Raw genomic sequence first — 18461 nt, 5'->3', positions numbered from 1 at the left:
GCGCGCCCCACGTGACCCCGGGAGCGAGGCGGGGGGCGGGGGGGCGTCTCCCTCCGAACGCGTGGTCGCTCTTCATTGGCCGCCGCGCTCAGCCAATGGGAAGCGGCCATCTGGGACGCCAACGTTCGGGGGCGCCGTCGCCGCCGGCCGGCGGGCGGGCGGCCAATGGGAGAGGGCCGCGCGCGGGCTCTGGCCAATGGCAGGGCGGCGGAGGCGGGGCGAGGGGCGGCGGGAGGATAAAAGGCAGCGGCACCTCCTCCCCCCTCCGCAGTGCCGGGCGGCGCCGGGCCGGGACGGACGGAGCGAGTGTGGCCTGACCTCCCCCCGCCCCCCGCCATGAGCCCCCTCAGTGTCCTCGCCCCCGTCCTGTTCGGAGCCCTCCTGGCGGCCGCCGGCCCCACCCAGTTCTTCCGCGAGGAGTTCGGGGATGGAGGTGAGGGAGGGGCCGGGGCGGGGGTCCCTGAGGGCGGGGCCTGAGGGGGGGCTCCTGAGGGTAGGGGGTTGGGGGGGCGGCGCCTGAGGAGGCTGGGGGGGAGTCTGAGGGGGAGGCAAGAGGATGGGAGGACCCTCTTGTGTTTTGTGACGGGAGAGAATGGAGGGACCACCCCGTCTTTTCTGAGGGGAGAACGAGGGGATCCTCCTGTCATCCGTGAGGAGAGAGAACGGGGGGACCCCCTGTGACTTCAGGGGGGAGAAATGGGGGACCCCCTTGTGTTCTCTGAGGGGAGAGAAATGAGTGACCCCCCCCCCCCCCCCCCACTCGTGTACTTTTAGGAGATAATGGAGAAATCTTAATATTTTCTTCATAGAAAGAATGTGGGAATTTTTCTCTGTTCTGTGATGGGAGAGGAGTGGGACCTTGCTGTGATTTCTGAGGGGAAAAGGGACGGGATCGTTCTGTGTTGGGTGAGGGGAGAGAATGGGGGGACCCCCTGAGCTCCCTGAGGTGACGGGGGGTGCAGGAGGCCACTGCTCAGGTGTGGGGACAGGTGGGTGTTGGGACAGGTGGGAGGGGGGGTCTGAGGCGTCTCCCTGGGCAGGAAAGGTGGGGGATCACCGGTGGGACAGGGTAGGGGGGCTCAGGGTCAGCCCCCAAGCAGAGCTGAGCAGGTGGAAAAGAGGAAAAGCAGCAGGAAAAGAGGAAAAGCAGCAGGAAAAGAGGAAAAGCAGCAGGAAAAGAGGAAAAGCAGCAGGAAAAGAACATTGAGGAGCACAGCACCCACGTGGAGCCGGTTCCTGGAGCACTTCCCTTCCCCCCCGGAACCCCAAATCCGTCCCGCCCCGAGCTCCTGGGGGGCAGCAGGAGTTTTTTGGGGGGCAGGCCTGGAGGACTCAAGTTTGCTGCCGCTTTCACACAGAGGCCTGGACCCGCCGGTGGGTGGAATCCAAGCACAAACCCGACTACGGGCGCTTCGTCCTCACCGCCGGCAAATTTTACGGCGACGCCGAGAAGGACAAAGGTGAGTGGGGCGGCTGAGGGTCGCGCCAGGTGAGGAAGAACCTCCAGGGTGGGGGTTTTTTGTTTTATTTTCCACCCTGCCCACCACGCCCCGCATCCCTCAGGGATCCAGACAAGCCAGGACGCCCGGTTCTACGCCCTGTCCTCGCGCTTCGAGCCCTTCAGCAACCGCGACAAGACGCTGGTGGTGCAGTTCACCGTCAAGCACGAGCAGAACATCGACTGCGGCGGCGGCTACGTCAAGCTCTTCCCGGCCAGCCTGAGCCAGGAGGACATGCACGGCGACTCCGAGTACAACATCATGTTTGGTGGGTGTTCCTCCTCTTCCTCAGCCCCTCTCAGGGCGGTCTGGACCCCTTCCCTGACCCCCTCTGTGTCCCCCCCACCCACCCAGGCCCCGACATCTGCGGCCCAGGCACCAAGAAGGTCCACGTGATTTTTAACTACAAAGGGAAGAACGTGTTGATCAATAAAGATATTCGCTGCAAGGTGGGTGTGTGGGGAAGGGTTTGGGGGGGGGTCTCTCCCAATTTTGGGGGGGGGTCTCCAGTCTGGCTGAGCCCCCTCCCGTGCCCCCAGGATGATGAGTTCACCCACCTGTACACGCTGGTGGTGCGGCCGGACAACACGTACGAGGTGAAGATCGACAACGCCCGCGTGGAGTCGGGGAGCCTGGAGGAGGATTGGGATTTCCTCCCCCCGAAAAAGATCAAGGACCCCGAGGCCAAGAAACCCGAGGACTGGGACGAGAGGGCCAAGATCGATGACCCCGAGGACACCAAACCTGAGGTGGGGAAAAGGGGGGGGTCAGGGGTGGGATTGTGCCTTGATGGGGTTTGGGGGAGCTCTGGGGGGGTTTAGGGAGGGTCTGGGGGTGACTTGGGGGTCTCCAGTTTTGGGGGGGGATTGTAAAAATCCCCTGGGAGGGTTAGGGGGGGAATGGGATTGGGTAAATTTGGGGAATTGAGGGAGATTGGAGAGGCGTGTGAGAGCATCCTGGGGGGGCCCCAGCAGCCCCCTGAGCCCTCCCCAAAACCCCATTGCAGGACTGGGACAAACCCGAGCACATCCCCGACCCCGACGCCAAGAAACCGGAGGATTGGGACGAGGAGATGGACGGGGAGTGGGAGCCCCCCGTGATCCAGAACCCCGAGTACAAGGTGAGGGCCTGGGCAGGGGGGCTGCGCTTTGTGGGGGGTCGGGGAAGGGGCTGTGGCCTCTCTGAACCCCGTTTTGTGCCCCCCCAGGGCGAGTGGAGGCCGCAGCAGATCGACAACCCCGACTACAAGGGCAAGTGGGTGCACCCCGAGATCGACAACCCCGAGTACAGCCCGGACCCGCTGCTCTACTCCTACGACAGCTTCGGGGTCATCGGCCTCGACCTCTGGCAGGTCCGGGGGGGCCCCGGGAGCGGCCGGGGGGGTCCCCAGGAGCTGCAGGACCCCTCCCCACCTCACTCCCCCCGTCCCCACAGGTGAAGTCGGGCACCATCTTCGACAATTTCCTGATCACGGACGACGAGAAGCTGGCGGAGGAGATCGGCAACGAGACCTGGGGGGCCACCAAGGTAAAGGGAGGGGGTGAGACCCCCGGGACCCCTCCCCAAACCCCCCCCCGAGCCCCCCACCCCCCGTGACCCCGCCGTGACCTCCCGCAGGAGGCGGAGAGGAAGATGAAGGAGCAGCAGGACGAGGAGCAGCGGAAGAAGCAGGAGGAGGAGGAGAAGCAGCAGAAGGACGAGGAAGGGGACGATGAGGGCGATGGGGACGAGGAAGACGAGGATGAGGAGGAGCCCGAGGCCGAGCCCGAGGAGGGGGAGGCGGCCCCGCGGGACGAGCTGTGAGGGCCCTGCGGCGGGGACCGTTCTGTCTCTGTGAGACCTGGACTCTTTTCTATGGGCGCCGCCGCCCGCGGGCCCCGGGGGAAGCCGCGACCGCGCCGGCACCGAACCGGCCCGGCCGGGACCCAACCGGCACCGGGCGCCCCGCGGGGCGAGGACTCAGGACCAGCGCCGGGGGTTGGGGAGGGGTGCAGTGGGGTGTCGGGGGGAGGGTGGGGGAAGCACCGGCGGTGTCGCACGGGACTGTACGGGGGGTTGTCGCGATCCGGTTTCTATTAAATTAACGATCGTCCCGGCGCCGCCGCTTCCTCCTCTTTTATTCCTCCTTTTCCCCCCTTCTCCGCCCGCGCCATGTTGCGGCCGCCGCCATTTTGTGCCGCCGTGCGCGTCACGTGACCGCGGGACGGGTTTCTTCTTCCCCCCCCGCGCGCTTTTAACCCCTCGCCCGCGTCACGTGACCGAGGGCGGGCCCCCGCGCGCGGGGGGGTTTTCCTGCATCACGTGACTCGCGATCCTCGTCCCGTCGCCGCCCCTTTTATTCCGGTGTCACGTGATCAGGGAATGCCCCCTCCCCCCGTTCCGGTGTCACGTGACAAGAACTTTTCCCCCCCCCCGGGGCGGGGGGGTGTGTGGGGATTAAGGGCGGGAGCGAGGCGCGCGCGCGGGCGCCGTGACGCACTTCCGGCGCCGCGGCGGAAGCGGCGGGGCCGCCTAAGATGGCGGCGGCGTGAGTTGCATGTTGTGGGGCCGCCGGGAGCAGCCGCCGCCGCCCCCTCCCCGTCCCGCCATGGCGGTGACCGTGACGCTCAAGACGCTGCAGCAGCAAACCTTCAAGATCCGCATGGAGCCGCACGAGACGGTGAGGCCGCGGCGGAGCCCCCGCGGGGGGGGGAGGGGGGGGGCGCGGGCGGGGCCCGGACCTCGCCCCCCTCCCCTCCCCTCACCCCGCGCCTCCCTCAGGGGGTCCCGGCCCCTCCCGGGGCTCTCCGGGGCCGGGATGGAGCTGGGTGAGGAGGGGGCGGCAGCTCCGCCTGCCCCTGAGCCCCGTTTTGGGGGGAGGGGGCGCTCCCCGTGCCCCTCTCCCCAGTTTTAGGGGGGGATGAAGCTGCCGGCCGAGGGGGGCGGCTCCCACCCTTCATTTTTGGGGGGTCGTTCTCTCTTTGCTGCCGCCCCATGAGCTCTCCACCTTTTATTTCGGGGTGGGGTCCCCGTTATTTTCCCCCCCTTTCGGCTGCAGTTTCAGAGGCGATTTTAAACCACCCCCCTCATGAATATTCATCATTCCTCCCTCATTTTCCTCCATTTAACCCCCTGGATTTGCCGAGGAGGAGGGCAGGGGGGGCACTGAGAGCTCCGGGGGTGTTTTTGGGGTACCCTGACCCCTCTCCCGGGCCTCAGGTGCGGGCGCTGAAGGAGAAAATCGAGGCTGAGAAAGGCAGCGACGCCTTCCCCGTGGCGGGGCAGAAACTCATCTACGCCGGGAAGATCCTGAGCGACGACGTCCCCATCCGGGAGTATCGCATCGATGAGAAAAACTTCGTGGTGGTCATGGTGACCAAGGTGGAACCTCCTGGGGAGGGGGTCCTGAGGGTCCCAGAGGCCCTGGGGGGAGCCCTGAGGGGTCTTTGGGGGGGTTTGGGGAACCCTGAGGGGTCTCTGAGGGTTTTATTTAGGGTTTGGAGAGGCCCTGAGGGGTCCTTGGGGGGGTTTGGGGAACCCTGAGGGGTCCTTGGGGGCTTTGGGGAACCCTGAGGGGTCCTTGGGGGGGTCTGGGGAACCCTGAGGGGTCCTTGGGGGGGTTTGGGGAACCCTGAGGGATCTTTGGGGGGTTTGGGGAACCCTGAGGGGTCCTTGGGGGGCTTTAGGGAACCCTGAGGGTCCCAGAGGACCTGGGGGGAGCCCTGAGGGGTCTTTGGGGGGGTTTGGGGAACCCTGAGGGGTCCTTGGGGGCTTTGGGGAACCCTGAGGGGTCCTTGGGGGGGTCTGGGGAACCCTGAGGGGTCCTTGGGGGGGGTTTGGGGAACCCTGAGGGATCTTTGGGGGGTTTGGGGAATCCTGAGGGGTCCTTGGGGGGGTTTAGGGAACCCTGGGGGTCCCAGAGGACCTGGGGGGAGCCCTGAGGGGTCTTTTGGGGGGGTTTGGGGAACCCTGAGGGGTCTTTGAGGGGCTTTAGGTAACCCTGAGGGGTCCTTGGGGGGGTTTGGGGAACCCTGAGGGGTCCTTGGGGGTTCTATTTAGGGTTTGGAGAGGCTCTGAGGGGTCTTTGGGGAACCCTGGGGGGTCCTTGGGGGTCCCCATGTAGGGTCTGGAGGGTTTGCTGAGGGTCTGAGGGGTCTTTGGGGTACCCCGAGGGGTCCTTGGGGGTCCCATGGAATGTTTGGGGGGTTTATTGAGGGTCTGAGGGGTCCTTGGGTAACCCCGAGGGGTCCTTGGGGGTCCCATGGAATGTTTGGGGGGTTTATTGAGGGTCTGAGGGGTCCTTGGGGGTCTCTGGGGTACCCCGAGGGGTCCTTGGGGGTGATTTTGGAGCCTGGGGGGGCTCTGAGCTGCAGTTTCGGGGGTGGGCGGGGGTCTCCCATTCCTCTGGCTGCTCTCGGGGGGGGTCCCAGGGGATCCCCAACCCCTCCCCTCCCCCCCTTTTCAGGCCAAGTCTGCTCTGGGCTCTGCAGCCCCCGAGGCCGGAGCCCCCTCCGAGCCCCCCGCAGCCCCCCCAGGGCCCCCCCCGGCCGCCGACGCCGCCCCTCCCCCTCCGGCCGCCCCCAGCGAGGAGCCCCCGGCCCAGGACCCCCCCGCCCTCGCCCTGGCCGAGCCCGCAGCGGGGTGAGGAACGGGGCTGGGGGGGGGCAGCAGGTTTTGGGGGGTTTGGGGGGCACGGGAAGGGGTTTGGGGGGGTTTGGAGGGGTTTTGAGGGGCACAGGGAGGGGTTTTGGGGGGGTCAGAGGGGGTTTGGGGGGGGCATGGGGGGGTTTGGGGTGGTCACAGGGGGTTTGGGGGGCACAGGGAGGGGTTTGGGGGGGTCTGGAGGGGTTTTGAGGGGCACAGGGAGGGGTTTTGGGGGGGTCACAGGGGGTTTGGGGGGCACAGGGAGGGGTTTGGGGGGGTCATGGGGGGGTCTGGGGTGGGCACAGGGGTGTTTGGGGGGCACAGGGAGGGGTTGGGGGGGTCTGGAGGGGTTTTGAGGGGCACAGGGAGGGGTTTTGGGGGGGTCAGAGGGGGTTTGGGGGGGTCATGGGGGGGTTTGGGGGGCACAGGGAGGGGTTTGGGGGGGGTTTGGGGGGCACAGGGAGGGGTTGGGGGGTCACGGGGGGTTTGGGGTGGTCAGAGGGGGTTTGGGGGGCACGGGAAGGGGTTTGGGGGGGTCATGGGGGGGTTTGGGGGGCACAGGGAGGGGTTTTGGGGGGGGTCTGGAGGAGTTTTGAGGGGTCACAGGGGGTTTGGGGGGCACGGGAAGGGGTTTGGGGGGGGTCATAGGGGGTCTGGGTGGGGTTTTGGGGGGTGGGGGGCACGGGAAGGGGTTTGGGGGGCACAGGGAGGGGTTTGGGGTGGTCACAGGGGGTTTGGGGGGCACAGGGAGGGGTTTTTCGGGGGGTCTGGAGGGGTTTTGAGGGGTCACAGGGAGTCTGGAGGGGGTCACAGGGGATTTGGGGAGGGTCTGGAAGGGATTTTGGGGGGCTCATGGGATTTTGGGGGGGTCACAGGGGGTCTGGGGGCGTCACAGGGGATTTAGGGGGGGGTCTGGAGGGGTTTTGGGGGGCTCATGGGATTTTGGGGAGGTCACAGGGGGTCTGGGCGGGGTCACAGGGGATTTGGGGGGGGTCTGGAGGGGTTTTGGGGGGCTCACAGGACATTTGGAGCTCCCCTTGCATCGTTCCCCCCTCGCAGCTCCGTTCCCCCCCCGGGCAGCTCCGGACGCTCGGCCGACGCCGCCTCCACCCTCGGTGGGTCCTGGGGGGCTTTGGGGGGGGTTTGGGGCTCCTGGGGGGCTTTGGGGGCTCCTGGGGGGGGGTTTGGGGGCTCCTGGGGGGCTTTGGGGGCTCCCGGGGGCGTTTGGGGGCTCCTGGGGGGGTTTGGGGGTTCCTGGGGGGGCTTTGGGGGCTCCTGGGCGGGTTTGGGGCTCCTGGGGGGCTCCTGGGGGAGTTCTGTGGCTCCTGGGGGGTTTTGGGGGTTCTTGGGGGGGGTTTGGGGGCTCCTGGGGGGTTTTGGGGGTTCTTGGGGGGGGTTTGGGGGCTCCTGGGGGGTTTTGGGGGCTCCTGGGGGGGCTTTGGGGGCTCCTGGGGGGGTTTGGGGGCTCCCCTGGGGCTGGAACCGGGGTAGGGGGGCTTGAGATTCGGGACCCTCGTTTTGGGGCAAAAGAGGATTTTCGGGGAAAAGAGAAGTTTTGGGGTTGTGGGGGGGGTTTCAGGGGTCCCAGCGGGGGATGGGAGGCGGGCTGGGGGTCTCTCCCGGCTGATTTGGGGCGGGGGTCCGGCAGTGACGGGCTCGGAGTACGAGACGATGCTGTCGGAGATCGTGTCCATGGGCTACGAGCGGGAGCGCGTGGTGGCCGCGCTGAGGGCCAGCTACAACAACCCTCACCGCGCCGTGGAGTACCTGCTGACGGTGAGGAGGGGGCTTCGGGGGGCTGGGGGGCCCTGGGGGGGTCCTGGGGGCTTCTGAGGGGGTCCTGGGGGCTTCTTGGGGGGTCCTGGGGGCTGCTATGGGGTCCTGGGGGCTGCTATGGGGTCCTGGGGGCTTCTGGGGGGGTCCTGGGGGGTCCTGGGGGGGTCCTGGGGGCTTCTGGGGGGGTCCTGGGGGCTTCTAAGGGGGTCCCGGGGGGGGCTGGGGAGGGCTGGGGGCTGCTGAGGGGGTCCTGGGGGCTGCTATGGGATCCTGGGGGCTTCTGAGGGGGTCCCGGGGGGGGCTGGGGGCTGCTAAAGGGGTCCTGGGGGCTTCTGGGGAGGGCTGGGGGCTGCTGAGGGGGTCCTGGGGGCTTCTGAGGGGGTCTTGGGGGCTTCTAGGGTGGGTCCTGGGGGCTTCTGAGGGGTCCTGGGGTGATTTTGGGATGGGTTTAGGGTAGCAGAATTTGAGGAGGGGTCTCGGGGGGCTCTGCTGATCCTCTGTTAATGATCAGAATTTGGGGAGGGGTCTCGGGGGGGGCACTGCTGACCCCTGATAATGATCAGAATTTGGGGAGGGGTCTCGGGGGGGCACTGCTGACCCCTGATAATGATCAGAATTTGGGGAGGGGTCTCAGGGGGGGGCAGTGCTGACCCCTGATAATGATCAGAATTTGGGGTGGGGTCTCGGGGGGGGCACTGCTGACCCCTGACACTGATCAGAATTTGGGGAGGGGTCTCGGGGGGCTCTGCTGACCCCTGATAATGATCAGAATTTGGGGAGGGGTCTCGGGGGGCTCTGCTGACCCTGTGAGGGTGATCAGAATTTGGGGAGGGGTCTCGGGGGGGGCTCTGCTGACCCCTGATAATGATCAGAATTTGGGGAGGGGTCTCAGGGGGGGGCTCTGCTGACCCCTGACAGTGATCAGAATTTGGGGAGGGGTCTCGGGGGGGGCTCTGCTGACCCCTGACAGTGATCAGAATTTGGGGAGGGGTCTCGGGGGGCTCTGCTGACCCTGTGAGGGTGATCAGAATTTGGGGAGGGGTCTCAGGGGGGGCTCTGCTGACCCCTGATAATGATCAGAATTTGGGGAGGGGTCTCGGGGGGCTCTGCTGACCCCTGATAATGATCAGAATTTGGGGAGGGGTCTCGGGGGGCTCTGCTGACCCCCGTGACCCCCCCAGGGCATCCCCGGCAGCCCCGAGCCCGAGCGCCCGCCCGTGCAGGAGTCCCGCCCCCCGGAGCAGCCCCCGCCCGAAGGTCAGTGGGCGTGGCTTGGCGAGACCACGCCCCCAACGGCCACACCCCCTCATCGGCCTGACCAATCATTATTCATCATGTGGGTGTGGCCTGGGTTAGGCACGCCTACTTTTGGGCATGGCCTGAGTGGGTGTGGGGGGTGTGGGGGGGTTTTTTCCATATATGGTAATGTGGGCGGGGTCTCAGCTGTTGGCCACGCCCCCCGCAGGTGAGAACCCGCTGGAGTTCCTGCGGGAGCAGCCGCAGTTCCAGAACATGCGGCAGGTGATCCAACAGAACCCGGCGCTGCTGCCGGCCCTGCTGCAGCAGCTGGGCCAGGAGAACCCCCAGCTGCTCCAGGTACCCCAAAAACACCCAAAAATACACCCCAAAACGCCCCAAAAAACACCCCAAAATACACCCCAAAACACCCAAAAATACACCCAAAAATACACCCAAAAATACACCCCAAAATACACCCCAAAAACACCCCAAAACACCCAAAAATACACCCCAAAATACACCCCAAAAAACACCCCAAAATACACCCCAAAACAACCCAAAAACACACCCCAAAACCACCCCAAAAACACAGAGAAACACCCCAAAACACACCCCAAAAACACCCCAAAATACACCCCAAAACACCCAAAAATACACCCCAAAACACCCCAAAAAAACCCAAAAATACACCCCAAAAACACCCAGAAATACACCCCAAAAACGCACCCAAAAATACACCCCAAAAACACCCCAAAAATACACCCCAAAATACACCCCAAAAACACCCCAAAAACACCCAAAAATACACCCCAAAACACCCCAAAAACACCCAAAAATACACCCCAAAATACACCCCAAAACGCACCCAAAAATACACCCCAAAACACCCCAAAACGCACCCAAAAATACACCCCAAAACACCCCAAAAACACCCAAAAATACACCCCAAAATACACCCCAAAAACACCCCAAAAAAACCCCAAAACACCCCAAAAACACCCAAAAATACACCCAAAAATACACCCCAAAATACACCCCAAAATACACCCCAAAAACACCCCAAAACACCCCAAAAACACCCCAAAAACACCCCAAAAACACCCAGAAATACACCCCAAAAACGCACCCAAAAATACACCCCAAAAACACCCCAAAAATACACCCCAAAAACACCCCAAAAACACCCAAAAATACACCCCAAAACACCCCAAAAACACCCAAAAATACACCCCAAAATACACCCCAAAACGCACCCAAAAATACACCCCAAAACACCCCAAAAAAACCCAAAAAAACCCCAAAAAACACCCCAAAAAAATTCCCGAAAAACACCCCAAAATACACCCCAAAACCACCCCAAAACCACCCCAAAAATCCTCACAAAACACCCCAGAAACACCCCAAAATCCCCCCAAAAAACACCCCAAAACAACCCAAAAAACACCCCAAAAACACCCCAAAATACCAAAAAATACACCCCAAAATCCCCCCGAAAAACCCCAAAAAACACCCCAAAATCCCCCAAAAAAACCCCAAAAATTCCCCCAAAACCCACCCCAAAAACCACCCCAAAATCCCCCCCAAAAAAACCCCAAAAATCCCCCCAAAAAACCCCAAAAATTCCCAAAAAAACCCCAAAAATCCCCCCCAAAAATCCCCAAAAATTCCCGAAAAAAACCCCCAAAATTCCCGAAAAAACCCCAAAAAATTCCAAAAAAACCCCAAAAAATTCCAAAAAAACCCCCAAAAAATCCCCAAAAATTCCCAAAAAAACCCCAAAAATCCTCCCAAAAAATCCCTAAAATTCCCAAAAATCCCCCCAAAAAATCCCCAAAAATCCCAAAAAAACGTCAAAAATCCCCAAAAAACCCAAAAAACCCCAAAAATCCTCCAAAAAATCCCCAAAAAATCCCCAAAAATCCCCAAAAAAAACCCAAAAATCCCCTCAAAAAACCCCAAAAAACCCCAAAAATCCCCCAAAAAATCCCCAAAAATCCCCAAAAAATCCCCTCAAAAAACCTCAAAAAAACCCCAAAAATCCCCAAAAAATCCCCCCAAAAAACCTCAAAAAATCCCCAAAAATCCCCAAAAAATCCCCCCAAAAAACCTCAAAAAATCCCCAAAAATCCCCAAAAAATCCCCCCCAAAAATTCCCAAAAAAACCCAAAAATCCTCCAAAAAACCCCCAAAAATCCCCCCAAAAAAAACCCCCAAAAATTCCCAAAAAACCCCCAAAATCCTCAAAAAATCCCCAAAAAATCCCCAAAAAAACCCAAAAAAATCCCCAAAAAATCCCCAAAAATCCCAAAAAAAATCCCCAAAAATCCCCAAAAAAACCCAAAAAAATCCCCAAAAAATCCCAAAAAATTCCCAAAAAAATCCCCCAAGAAGCCCCCAGCCCCCCTGACCCGCCGTGCCCACCCCCCCAGCAAATCAGCCAGCACCAGGAGCAGTTCATCCAGATGTTGAACGAACCCCTGGGCGAGCTGGGCGAGCTGGAGGGGGAGGTGGGCGCCATCGGGGACGAGACCCCGCAGATGAATTACATCCAGGTCACCCCGCAGGAGAAAGAAGCCATAGAGAGGGTGAGGAAAATCACATTTCGGGTCAAAAATGTCAGGATTTCAACCCAAAATCCACAGGGGGGGGAGGAGTGGGGGTGGGTGGGGGGGTGGGGGCAGCAGCCAGAGTGAAAAATGGGTGGGAAAATGAGATTTTGGGGTTGGGATTAGCAAGAAATTGGCAGAAAATGAGATTTTGGGGTTGGGATTAGTAAAAAATTGGTGGAAAATGAGATTTTGGGGTTGGGATTAGCAAAAAATCGGTGGGAAAATGAGATTTTGGGGTTGGGATTAGTAAAAAATTGGTGGAAAATGAGATTTTGGGGTTGGGATTAGCACAAAGAACAAAAAATTGGTGGGAAAATGAGATTTTGGGGTTGGGATTAGTAAAAAATTGGTGGAAAATGAGATTTTGGGGTTGGGATTAGCAAAAAATCGGTGGAAAATGAGATTTTGGGATTGGGATTAGCAAAAAATTGGTGGGAAAATGAGATTTTGGGGTTGGGATTAGTACAAAGAGTAAAAAATTAATGGAAAAATGACATTTTTAATTTGGGTGGGGGGCTGTGATCAGCACCCAGAGCAAAAAAATGATGAAAAAATGAGATTTTTGGGGTTGGGATTAGCACAAAGAGCAAAAAACTGATGGAAAATTAAGATTTTTGATTTGAATGGGGGGCTGTGATCAGTGCCCAGAGCAAAAAAATGATGAAAAAATGAGATTTTGGGGTCGAGATCAGCACAAAGAGCAAAAAAAACCACCGAAAAACGACATTTTTAGGCCTTAAAACGACCCAAAAACAAGAATTTTAATCACCAAACCTCAGCGTTAAACCATCCCAGGAGGACGAGGATTAAAGGGACCCCCCAAAATGAGTCTGGGGGTGTTCGGGGAGGGGCTGGGGGCCGAGGTTTAACCCTTTGTGTGCCGCAGCTGAAGGCGCTGGGCTTTCCCGAGAGCCTGGTGATCCAGGCTTACTTCGCCTGCGAGAAGAACGAGAACCTGGCGGCCAATTTCCTGCTCAGCCAGAACTTCGACGACGACTGAGAGACCCCTCCCCGCTTTTTGGGGTGGGGGGGAGGTCCCCCCGCGCTGTGGGGGAGGGGTGAGGATGTGATCCGAGCCCCTGAGGTTTTTTTTGGGGGAGGGGGCGGGGGATGGGGACCACCCCCCCCCACCCCCCCCCACACCCCCCTGGGAGCAGGGGGAGCCTCTCCTGGTTTTGGGGGGGGGTCTCAGCACCCGCTTTCTCCTGGCCCCGACCCCTCCCCCTCCCTGTCAGGCCCCGGGGAAGGGGAGGGTGGGGGAGGGGAGGGTGGGGGAGGGGAGGGGGCGGGGGGGGCGGCGCCGCGGAACAACCGAAACGGGCGGCAAAAAGATTAAAAGCAGAGTTTTAAACCCATTTCCAGCCCCGTCCCGCTGCTTTTTTTATCCCGGGGGATGGCGAGGAGCGGTTCCCGCGGGTGGGGGAGGGGCTCAGGGGGTCTCCTCGCCCGTTTTGGGGGGTCCCGGGGGCGACAGCGCGGCCGCCGCTTCCTCGGCCGCGGCCAGAGCGCTGCGAGCCGCGTCCTCCCGCTGCTGCCGCCGCCGCCGCTTCTCCTCCTGCCTCTGCCGCCGCTCCAGCTCCTCCAGCACCTCCTGGGCCCGGCCCGGGGCTCGGGCGGGGGTCCCGGCTCGGGGGAGACCCCCCAGCCCGGCCTCGGCCAGGAGCCGCTGCCGCCGCTCGGCGTCCGCCCGCGCCCGTTCCCGGGCGGCCTCGCGCTCCCGGCGCCAGGCGGCCACGCGGGCCGGCATCGCCGCCAGGCTGCGGGCCTGGAGCTCCTCCCTGGGGAGAGAGACCCCTGAGACCCCCTGAGACCCCCCCTGAGACCCCTGAGACCCCCCCTGAAACCCCTGAACCTCCTGAGACCCCTCCCCAATCAACCGGCATCGCCGCCAGGCTGCGGGCCTGGAGCTCCTCCCTGGGGAGAGAGACCCCTGAGACCCCCTGAGACCCCCCCTGAGACCCCTGAGACCCCCCTGAGACCCCCCCTGAAACCCCCCTGAGACCCCTGAGACCCCCCTGAGACCCCTGAGACCCCCTGAAACCCCTGAGACCCCCTGAACCTCCTGAGACCCCTCCCCAATCAACCGGCATCGCCAACAGGCTGCGGGCCTGGAGCTCCTCCCTGGGGAGAGAGACCCCTGAGACCCCCTGAGACCCCCCCTGAAACCCCCCTGAGACCCCTGAGACCCCCCTGAGACCCCTGAGACCCCCTGAAACCCCTGAGACCCCCTGAACCTCCTGAGACCCCTCCCCAATCAACCGGCATCGCCAACAGGCTGCGGGCCTGGAGCTCCTCCCTGGGGGGAGAGACCCCTGAGACCCCCTGAGACCCCCTGAGACCCCCCTGAGACCCCCTCCCCAATCTGCCAGGGGAGAGACCCCTGAAACCCCCTCCTCAATCCATCGGCATCGCCAACAGGCTGCGGGCCTGGAGCTCCTCCCTGGGGAGAGAGACCCCTGAGACCCCCTTAGACCCCCTGAAACCCCCCTGAGACCCCCTGAGACCCCCCTGAGACCACCCCTGAAACCCCTGAGACCCCCTGAAACCCCCCTGAGACCCCTCCCCAATCAACCGGCATCGCCGCCAGGCTGCGGGCCTGGAGCTCCTCCCTGGGGAGAGAGACCCCTGAGACCCCTGAGACCCCCTGAGACCCCCCTGAGACCCCCTGAAACCCCTGAGACCCCCTGAGACCCTCTGAGACCCCCCTGAGACCCCTGAGACCCCTCTGAGACCCCCCTGAGACCCCCTGAACCTCCTGAGACCCCCCTGAGACCCCTGAAACCCCCTGAGACCCCCCTGAGACCCCCCTGAGGCACCCTGAGACCCCTCCCCAATCTACCGGTACCGCCCGGGGAGCCGGACAGGGCCGAGGCTCCCAGTTCTGGACCAGTTCATCCCAGTCCCGCTGCCCAGTCCCGTTCCCAGCGCTCCCGGTTCAGCCCAGTCCCGTTCCCAGCGCTCCCGGTCCCGTTCCCAGCGCTCCCGGTTCAGCCCAGTCCCGTTCCCAGTTCAGCCCAGTCCCGTTCCCAGCGCTCCCGGTCCCGTTCCCAGCGCTCCCGGTTCATCCCAGTCCCGTTCCCAGCGCTCCCGGTCCCGTTCCCAGCGCTCCCGGTTCATCCCAGTCCCGTTCCCAGCGCTCCCGGTCCCGTTCCCAGCGCTCCCGGTTCATCCCAGTCCCGTTCCCAGCGCTCCCAGTCCCGTTCCCAGCGCTCCCGGTTCACCTCTCCTTTCTCCGCCGCGCCTCCTCCCGCTCCCGCCGATCCAGCTCGGCCTCCACATCCCGGAGCGCCGGGTCCCACTCGCGCTCCTCCGCCTCCAACTCCCGCAGCTGCTCCGGGCTCGGCCACAGCCGCCACACCGCCACCCCCGAGGCCTCCCCGAGACGCCCGAACCGCCGCGCGGCCGCCCGCAGATCATCGAGGTCCGCCGGGGCCGGGCCTGGGCGGCGGCGGAGCGGATCCGCCCGGTAGGGCCGCGCCGGGAGCGGCACCGACACCGGGAACCGGGACCGGGCCGGGCCCAGCGCCAGCAGCGCCCGCCGCAAGGGCGCCGCCATCTTGAGCGCGCGCCGGAAATGACGTCAGAGCGACCGGAGGCGTGGGCGGGAGCTAATGGGCGGGGTCTAAATGGGGCGTGGTTAATGCTGTGGGCGTGCCTGTGGGCGGGGTCATTCTGGTTGGGGGCGGAGCCAGAGCGGGGGCGCCCCGGGCCGGGGGTCGCGGGGGGACCCGGGGGGGATCAGCGGGGACCGGGGGAGGGTCCCGGGGGCTTTCCGGGGATCCCGGGGCGGTTCAGGGGACCCCAGCGGGACCCTCAGAGCAGCTCAGGGCGAACCGGGGAGCACCGGGCGGGGTGGGGGGGCTCATCCCGGGGGTCCCGGGAGGATTTGGGGGACCCCGGTGGGGGAACGCGGCTCCTCCGTGGGGGGCGGCTGCACCGGGAGGGGGGGGGGAGCACATTGCCAGCGACCCCTCGGCTCCTCCCACGTGTGGGGGGGGGGCTGGGCTGGGGGCGGACCCCCCCAAACCCCCCCCAACCCCCCCCAAACCTTTTCAGCCGCCGCCAAGCCCGGGGCCGCTGCCAAGCGCCGTTAACCCCTCCGTGCCCGCCGCCCGCACCCCGGACCCCCCCCATTACCGGGGATCCCCCCCCGCCCGCCCGCCCGGTGCTCCAGCCGGGAGCGGCATAAACGGGGAGGGGGCTCGGTGGAGGCGGCGGGGCCGCTCCCGGCGGGGCCCCTCGGGGGGGCGGGAGGGGAGCACCGGGACCCCCCCGCCCGTTCTGGCCGGGGGCCGGGGGTGGGAGGAGGAGGGGGGGGGGAGCCCTAATGGCTTCCAGGCCTCGGCAGCCGCCGAAAATCTGCCGGGAAGCTGAGCCAAAACCCCCCGAAATCGCCCCAAAAGCTTCCCTGGGCCTCTCCGGAGGGGGGGGGGTCCAACGGGCTGGGCCCCCCGGGATCCGGGGCTCCGCCTTTCCCCCTCCGCCGGTGAAACCGGGGCCCCCTCAGCCCGGCCAGCGGGAGGGGCCCCGTTCTGGGGCGGTTTCGGCCGATTTTGGGGATTGCGAAGTTCCCGAATTCTCCCGGTCCCGCTGCCCCACCCCCCCCCGCCCCTCCCCCAGCCCCGAATTTCCTGGCGGGGGTGGGGGGGGTGGGGGGGGGGCACTCCCGGGACAGCCGTGTCCCCTCCCCAGGTGACAGCGCCTATCGCGACATGCCGCGACAGCCCCGCGCCCCCCCCCCCCCGAGCCCGGCTCCATCTGCGGCCGCAGCCGGTGACAGCGACACATCTGGCGCGGGGGGTCCCCGAGCAGCTGGTGGGGACACCGAGGGGACACGGGGGGAGCGGGGGGGACACGCGGGCTCTTCCGCCACCCCCCTGTCCCCGCTGTCCCCTCCCGGGCCCGGCGGGGCGGGGCTTTTGTGTCCCCCCCGTGTCCCCCCCCCAACCCCCGCGGTGCCACCCCCCCCCGGGGACACCCCCGGTCCCCAAAGCCGGGTCCCCTCCGGTGTCACCCCGCGGTGGCGGCGGAGGCTCCGGCACTGAAGGGGTGACAGCGGCGGTGCCAGCGCTGGCACCGGGTGGTGACAGATGGCGGAGGGACGCGGCCGCAGCCGGAATGACAGATGAGGCTCCGCCGTCACCGCGGCTGCCATCGCCACTGTCACTGTCACTGTCACTGCCACTGTCACTGTCACTGCCATCGCTGTGTCACTGCCATCGCCACTGTCACTGTCACTGTCACTGCCATCGCTGTGTCACTGTCACTGTCACTGCCACTGTCACCATTACTGCCATCGCTGTGTCACCTCCAGTGTCACCCGCACCGCAGTGGCACCGCCACTGCCATCACCGTGTCACTGCCATTGCCATTGTCACCGTCACTGCCATCACTGTGTCACCACCGTGGCACTGTCACCATCACTGCCATCGCCACTGTCACTGTCACTGTCACCGTCACTGCCATCGCCGTGTCACCACCGTGGCACTGTCACCATCACTGCCATCGCCGTGTCACCACCGTGGCACTGTCACCGCCACTGCCATCACCGTGTCACCGCCAGTGTCACCCGCACCACCATGGCACTGTCACTGTCACTGCCATCTCCTTGTCACCATCACTGCCATCACCATGTCAGTGCCAGTGTCACCCTCACTGCCATGGCACTGTCACTGTCACTGCCATCACAGTGGCACTGCCATCACCGTGTCACCTCCAGTGTCACCCGCACCACCACGGCACTGTCACCGTCACTGCCATCACCGTGTCACCACCGTGGCACTGTCACCGCCACTGCCATCGCTGTGTCACCACCATGGCACTGTCACCATCACTGCCATCGCTGTGTCACCACCATGGCACTGTCACCGTCACTGCCATCACTGTGTCACCTCCAGTGTCACCCACACCGCTGTGTCACCATCACTGCCTTCACCGTGTCACCACCGTGGCACTGTCACCACCAGTGTCACCCCCATTGCTGTGGCAGTGTCACCACTGCTGCCATCACCGTGTCACCACCGTGGCACTGTCACCGTCACTGCCATCACCGTGTCACCGCCAGTGTCACCCTCACTGCCATGGCGCTGCCACTGTCACCACCGTGTCACTGCCATTGCCATGTCACTGCCATCACCGTGTCACCGCCAGTGTCACCCACACTGCCGTGGCGCTGCCGCTGTCACCACCCCACGGCTCTGTCGCTGTCATTGGCACTGTCCCTGTCACGACAGAGCCACCGGTGCTGGCACCGGACCCACCTTGGCACTGCCGCTGTCACTGTCACCGCGCTGTGTCACCTCCGGCGCTGCCACCGCCGCTCCTGTCACCCGTGGGGACCTGCAGGGGCCCTGCGGGGTCACAGCGATGGTGGCAGAGGGGGTGGCGGCCACCCCATGTCCCCCCTTATGTCCCTCTGTGTCCCCAATGTCCCTCCGTGTCCCCAATGTCCCCCCTTATGTCCCTCCGTGTTCCCAATGTCCCCCCGTGTCCCCCCCGTGTCCCCCCGTGTTCCCAATGTCCCCAATGTTCCCAATGTCCCCAATGTCCCCCCGTGTCCCCAATGTCCCCTCCGTGTCCCTCCGTGTCCGCCCGTGTCCCCCCGTGTTCCCAATGTCCCCCCGTGTCCCTCCGTGTCCCTCTGTGTCCCCAATGTCCCCTCCGTGTCCCCCCGTGTCCCCCTGTGTCCCTCCGTGTCCCCCCGCGTCCCCAATGT

General features: G+C 64.0%; 3 protein-coding genes across 3 annotated transcripts; 2 read left to right on the top strand and 1 right to left on the bottom strand.

Moving 5' to 3' along the window:
* The first annotated feature begins 277 nt into the window (after positions 1 to 277).
* Positions 278 to 3595, top strand: CALR (calreticulin). The gene is made up of 9 exons (XM_086871301.1): positions 278 to 433; positions 1359 to 1460; positions 1564 to 1767; positions 1854 to 1948; positions 2039 to 2248; positions 2506 to 2619; positions 2707 to 2850; positions 2934 to 3026; positions 3117 to 3595. The coding sequence occupies exons 1-9, from the start codon at positions 337 to 339 to the stop codon at positions 3300 to 3302; spliced, it is 1245 nt and encodes a 414-aa protein (XP_086727427.1). The 5' UTR covers positions 278 to 336; the 3' UTR covers positions 3303 to 3595.
* Positions 3596 to 3987: 392 nt separating this feature from the next.
* Positions 3988 to 13101, top strand: RAD23A (RAD23 nucleotide excision repair protein A). The gene is made up of 9 exons (XM_086871299.1): positions 3988 to 4158; positions 4698 to 4859; positions 5944 to 6119; positions 7182 to 7237; positions 7771 to 7898; positions 9080 to 9155; positions 9364 to 9494; positions 11567 to 11722; positions 12633 to 13101. Exons 1-9 carry the CDS (start codon positions 4036 to 4038, stop codon positions 12744 to 12746), a joined length of 1122 nt encoding a protein of 373 aa, XP_086727425.1. The 5' UTR covers positions 3988 to 4035; the 3' UTR covers positions 12747 to 13101.
* On the bottom strand, positions 13076 to 18214 carry GADD45GIP1 (GADD45G interacting protein 1). The gene is made up of 3 exons (XM_086871300.1): positions 18007 to 18214; positions 14968 to 15401; positions 13076 to 13524 (listed from the first exon to the last, which is right to left on the bottom strand). Exons 2-3 carry the CDS (start codon positions 15300 to 15302, stop codon positions 13176 to 13178), a joined length of 684 nt encoding a protein of 227 aa, XP_086727426.1. The 5' UTR covers positions 15303 to 15401; positions 18007 to 18214; the 3' UTR covers positions 13076 to 13175.
* Between the last annotated feature and the right edge of the window lie 247 nt (positions 18215 to 18461).

The sequence above is a fragment of the Cyanistes caeruleus genome, chromosome 35 (genome assembly GCF_971803275.1).
Source record: "Cyanistes caeruleus chromosome 35, bCyaCae1.hap1.1, whole genome shotgun sequence".
Classification (NCBI taxonomy): Eukaryota; Metazoa; Chordata; class Aves; order Passeriformes; family Paridae; genus Cyanistes; species Cyanistes caeruleus.
This window is presented reverse-complemented; position numbering and strand designations above follow the sequence as displayed.

What these genes read in the sequence shown, in the direction of transcription:
- CALR (XM_086871301.1), top strand. Translation starts at nt 337, where the DNA reads ATGAGCCCCCTCAGTGTCCTCGCCCCCGTCCTGTTCGGAGCCCTCCTG. An exon ending in ATAAAGATATTCGCTGCAAG is followed by an intron (nt 1,949 to 2,038) that starts GTGGGTGTGTGG and finishes CCGTGCCCCCAG; the next exon opens with GATGATGAGTTCACCCACCT. An exon ending in AGACCTGGGGGGCCACCAAG is followed by an intron (nt 3,027 to 3,116) that starts GTAAAGGGAGGG and finishes GACCTCCCGCAG; the next exon opens with GAGGCGGAGAGGAAGATGAA.
- GADD45GIP1 (XM_086871300.1), bottom strand. Translation starts at nt 15,302, where the DNA reads ATGGCGGCGCCCTTGCGGCGGGCGCTGCTGGCGCTGGGCCCGGCCCGG. An exon ending in GCGCGGCGGAGAAAGGAGAG is followed by an intron (nt 13,525 to 14,967) that starts GTGAACCGGGAG and finishes CTCTCTCCCCAG; the next exon opens with GGAGGAGCTCCAGGCCCGCA.
- RAD23A (XM_086871299.1), top strand. Translation starts at nt 4,036, where the DNA reads ATGTTGTGGGGCCGCCGGGAGCAGCCGCCGCCGCCCCCTCCCCGTCCC. An exon ending in TGGTGGTCATGGTGACCAAG is followed by an intron (nt 4,860 to 5,943) that starts GTGGAACCTCCT and finishes CCCCCTTTTCAG; the next exon opens with GCCAAGTCTGCTCTGGGCTC. An exon ending in AGAAAGAAGCCATAGAGAGG is followed by an intron (nt 11,723 to 12,632) that starts GTGAGGAAAATC and finishes TGTGTGCCGCAG; the next exon opens with CTGAAGGCGCTGGGCTTTCC.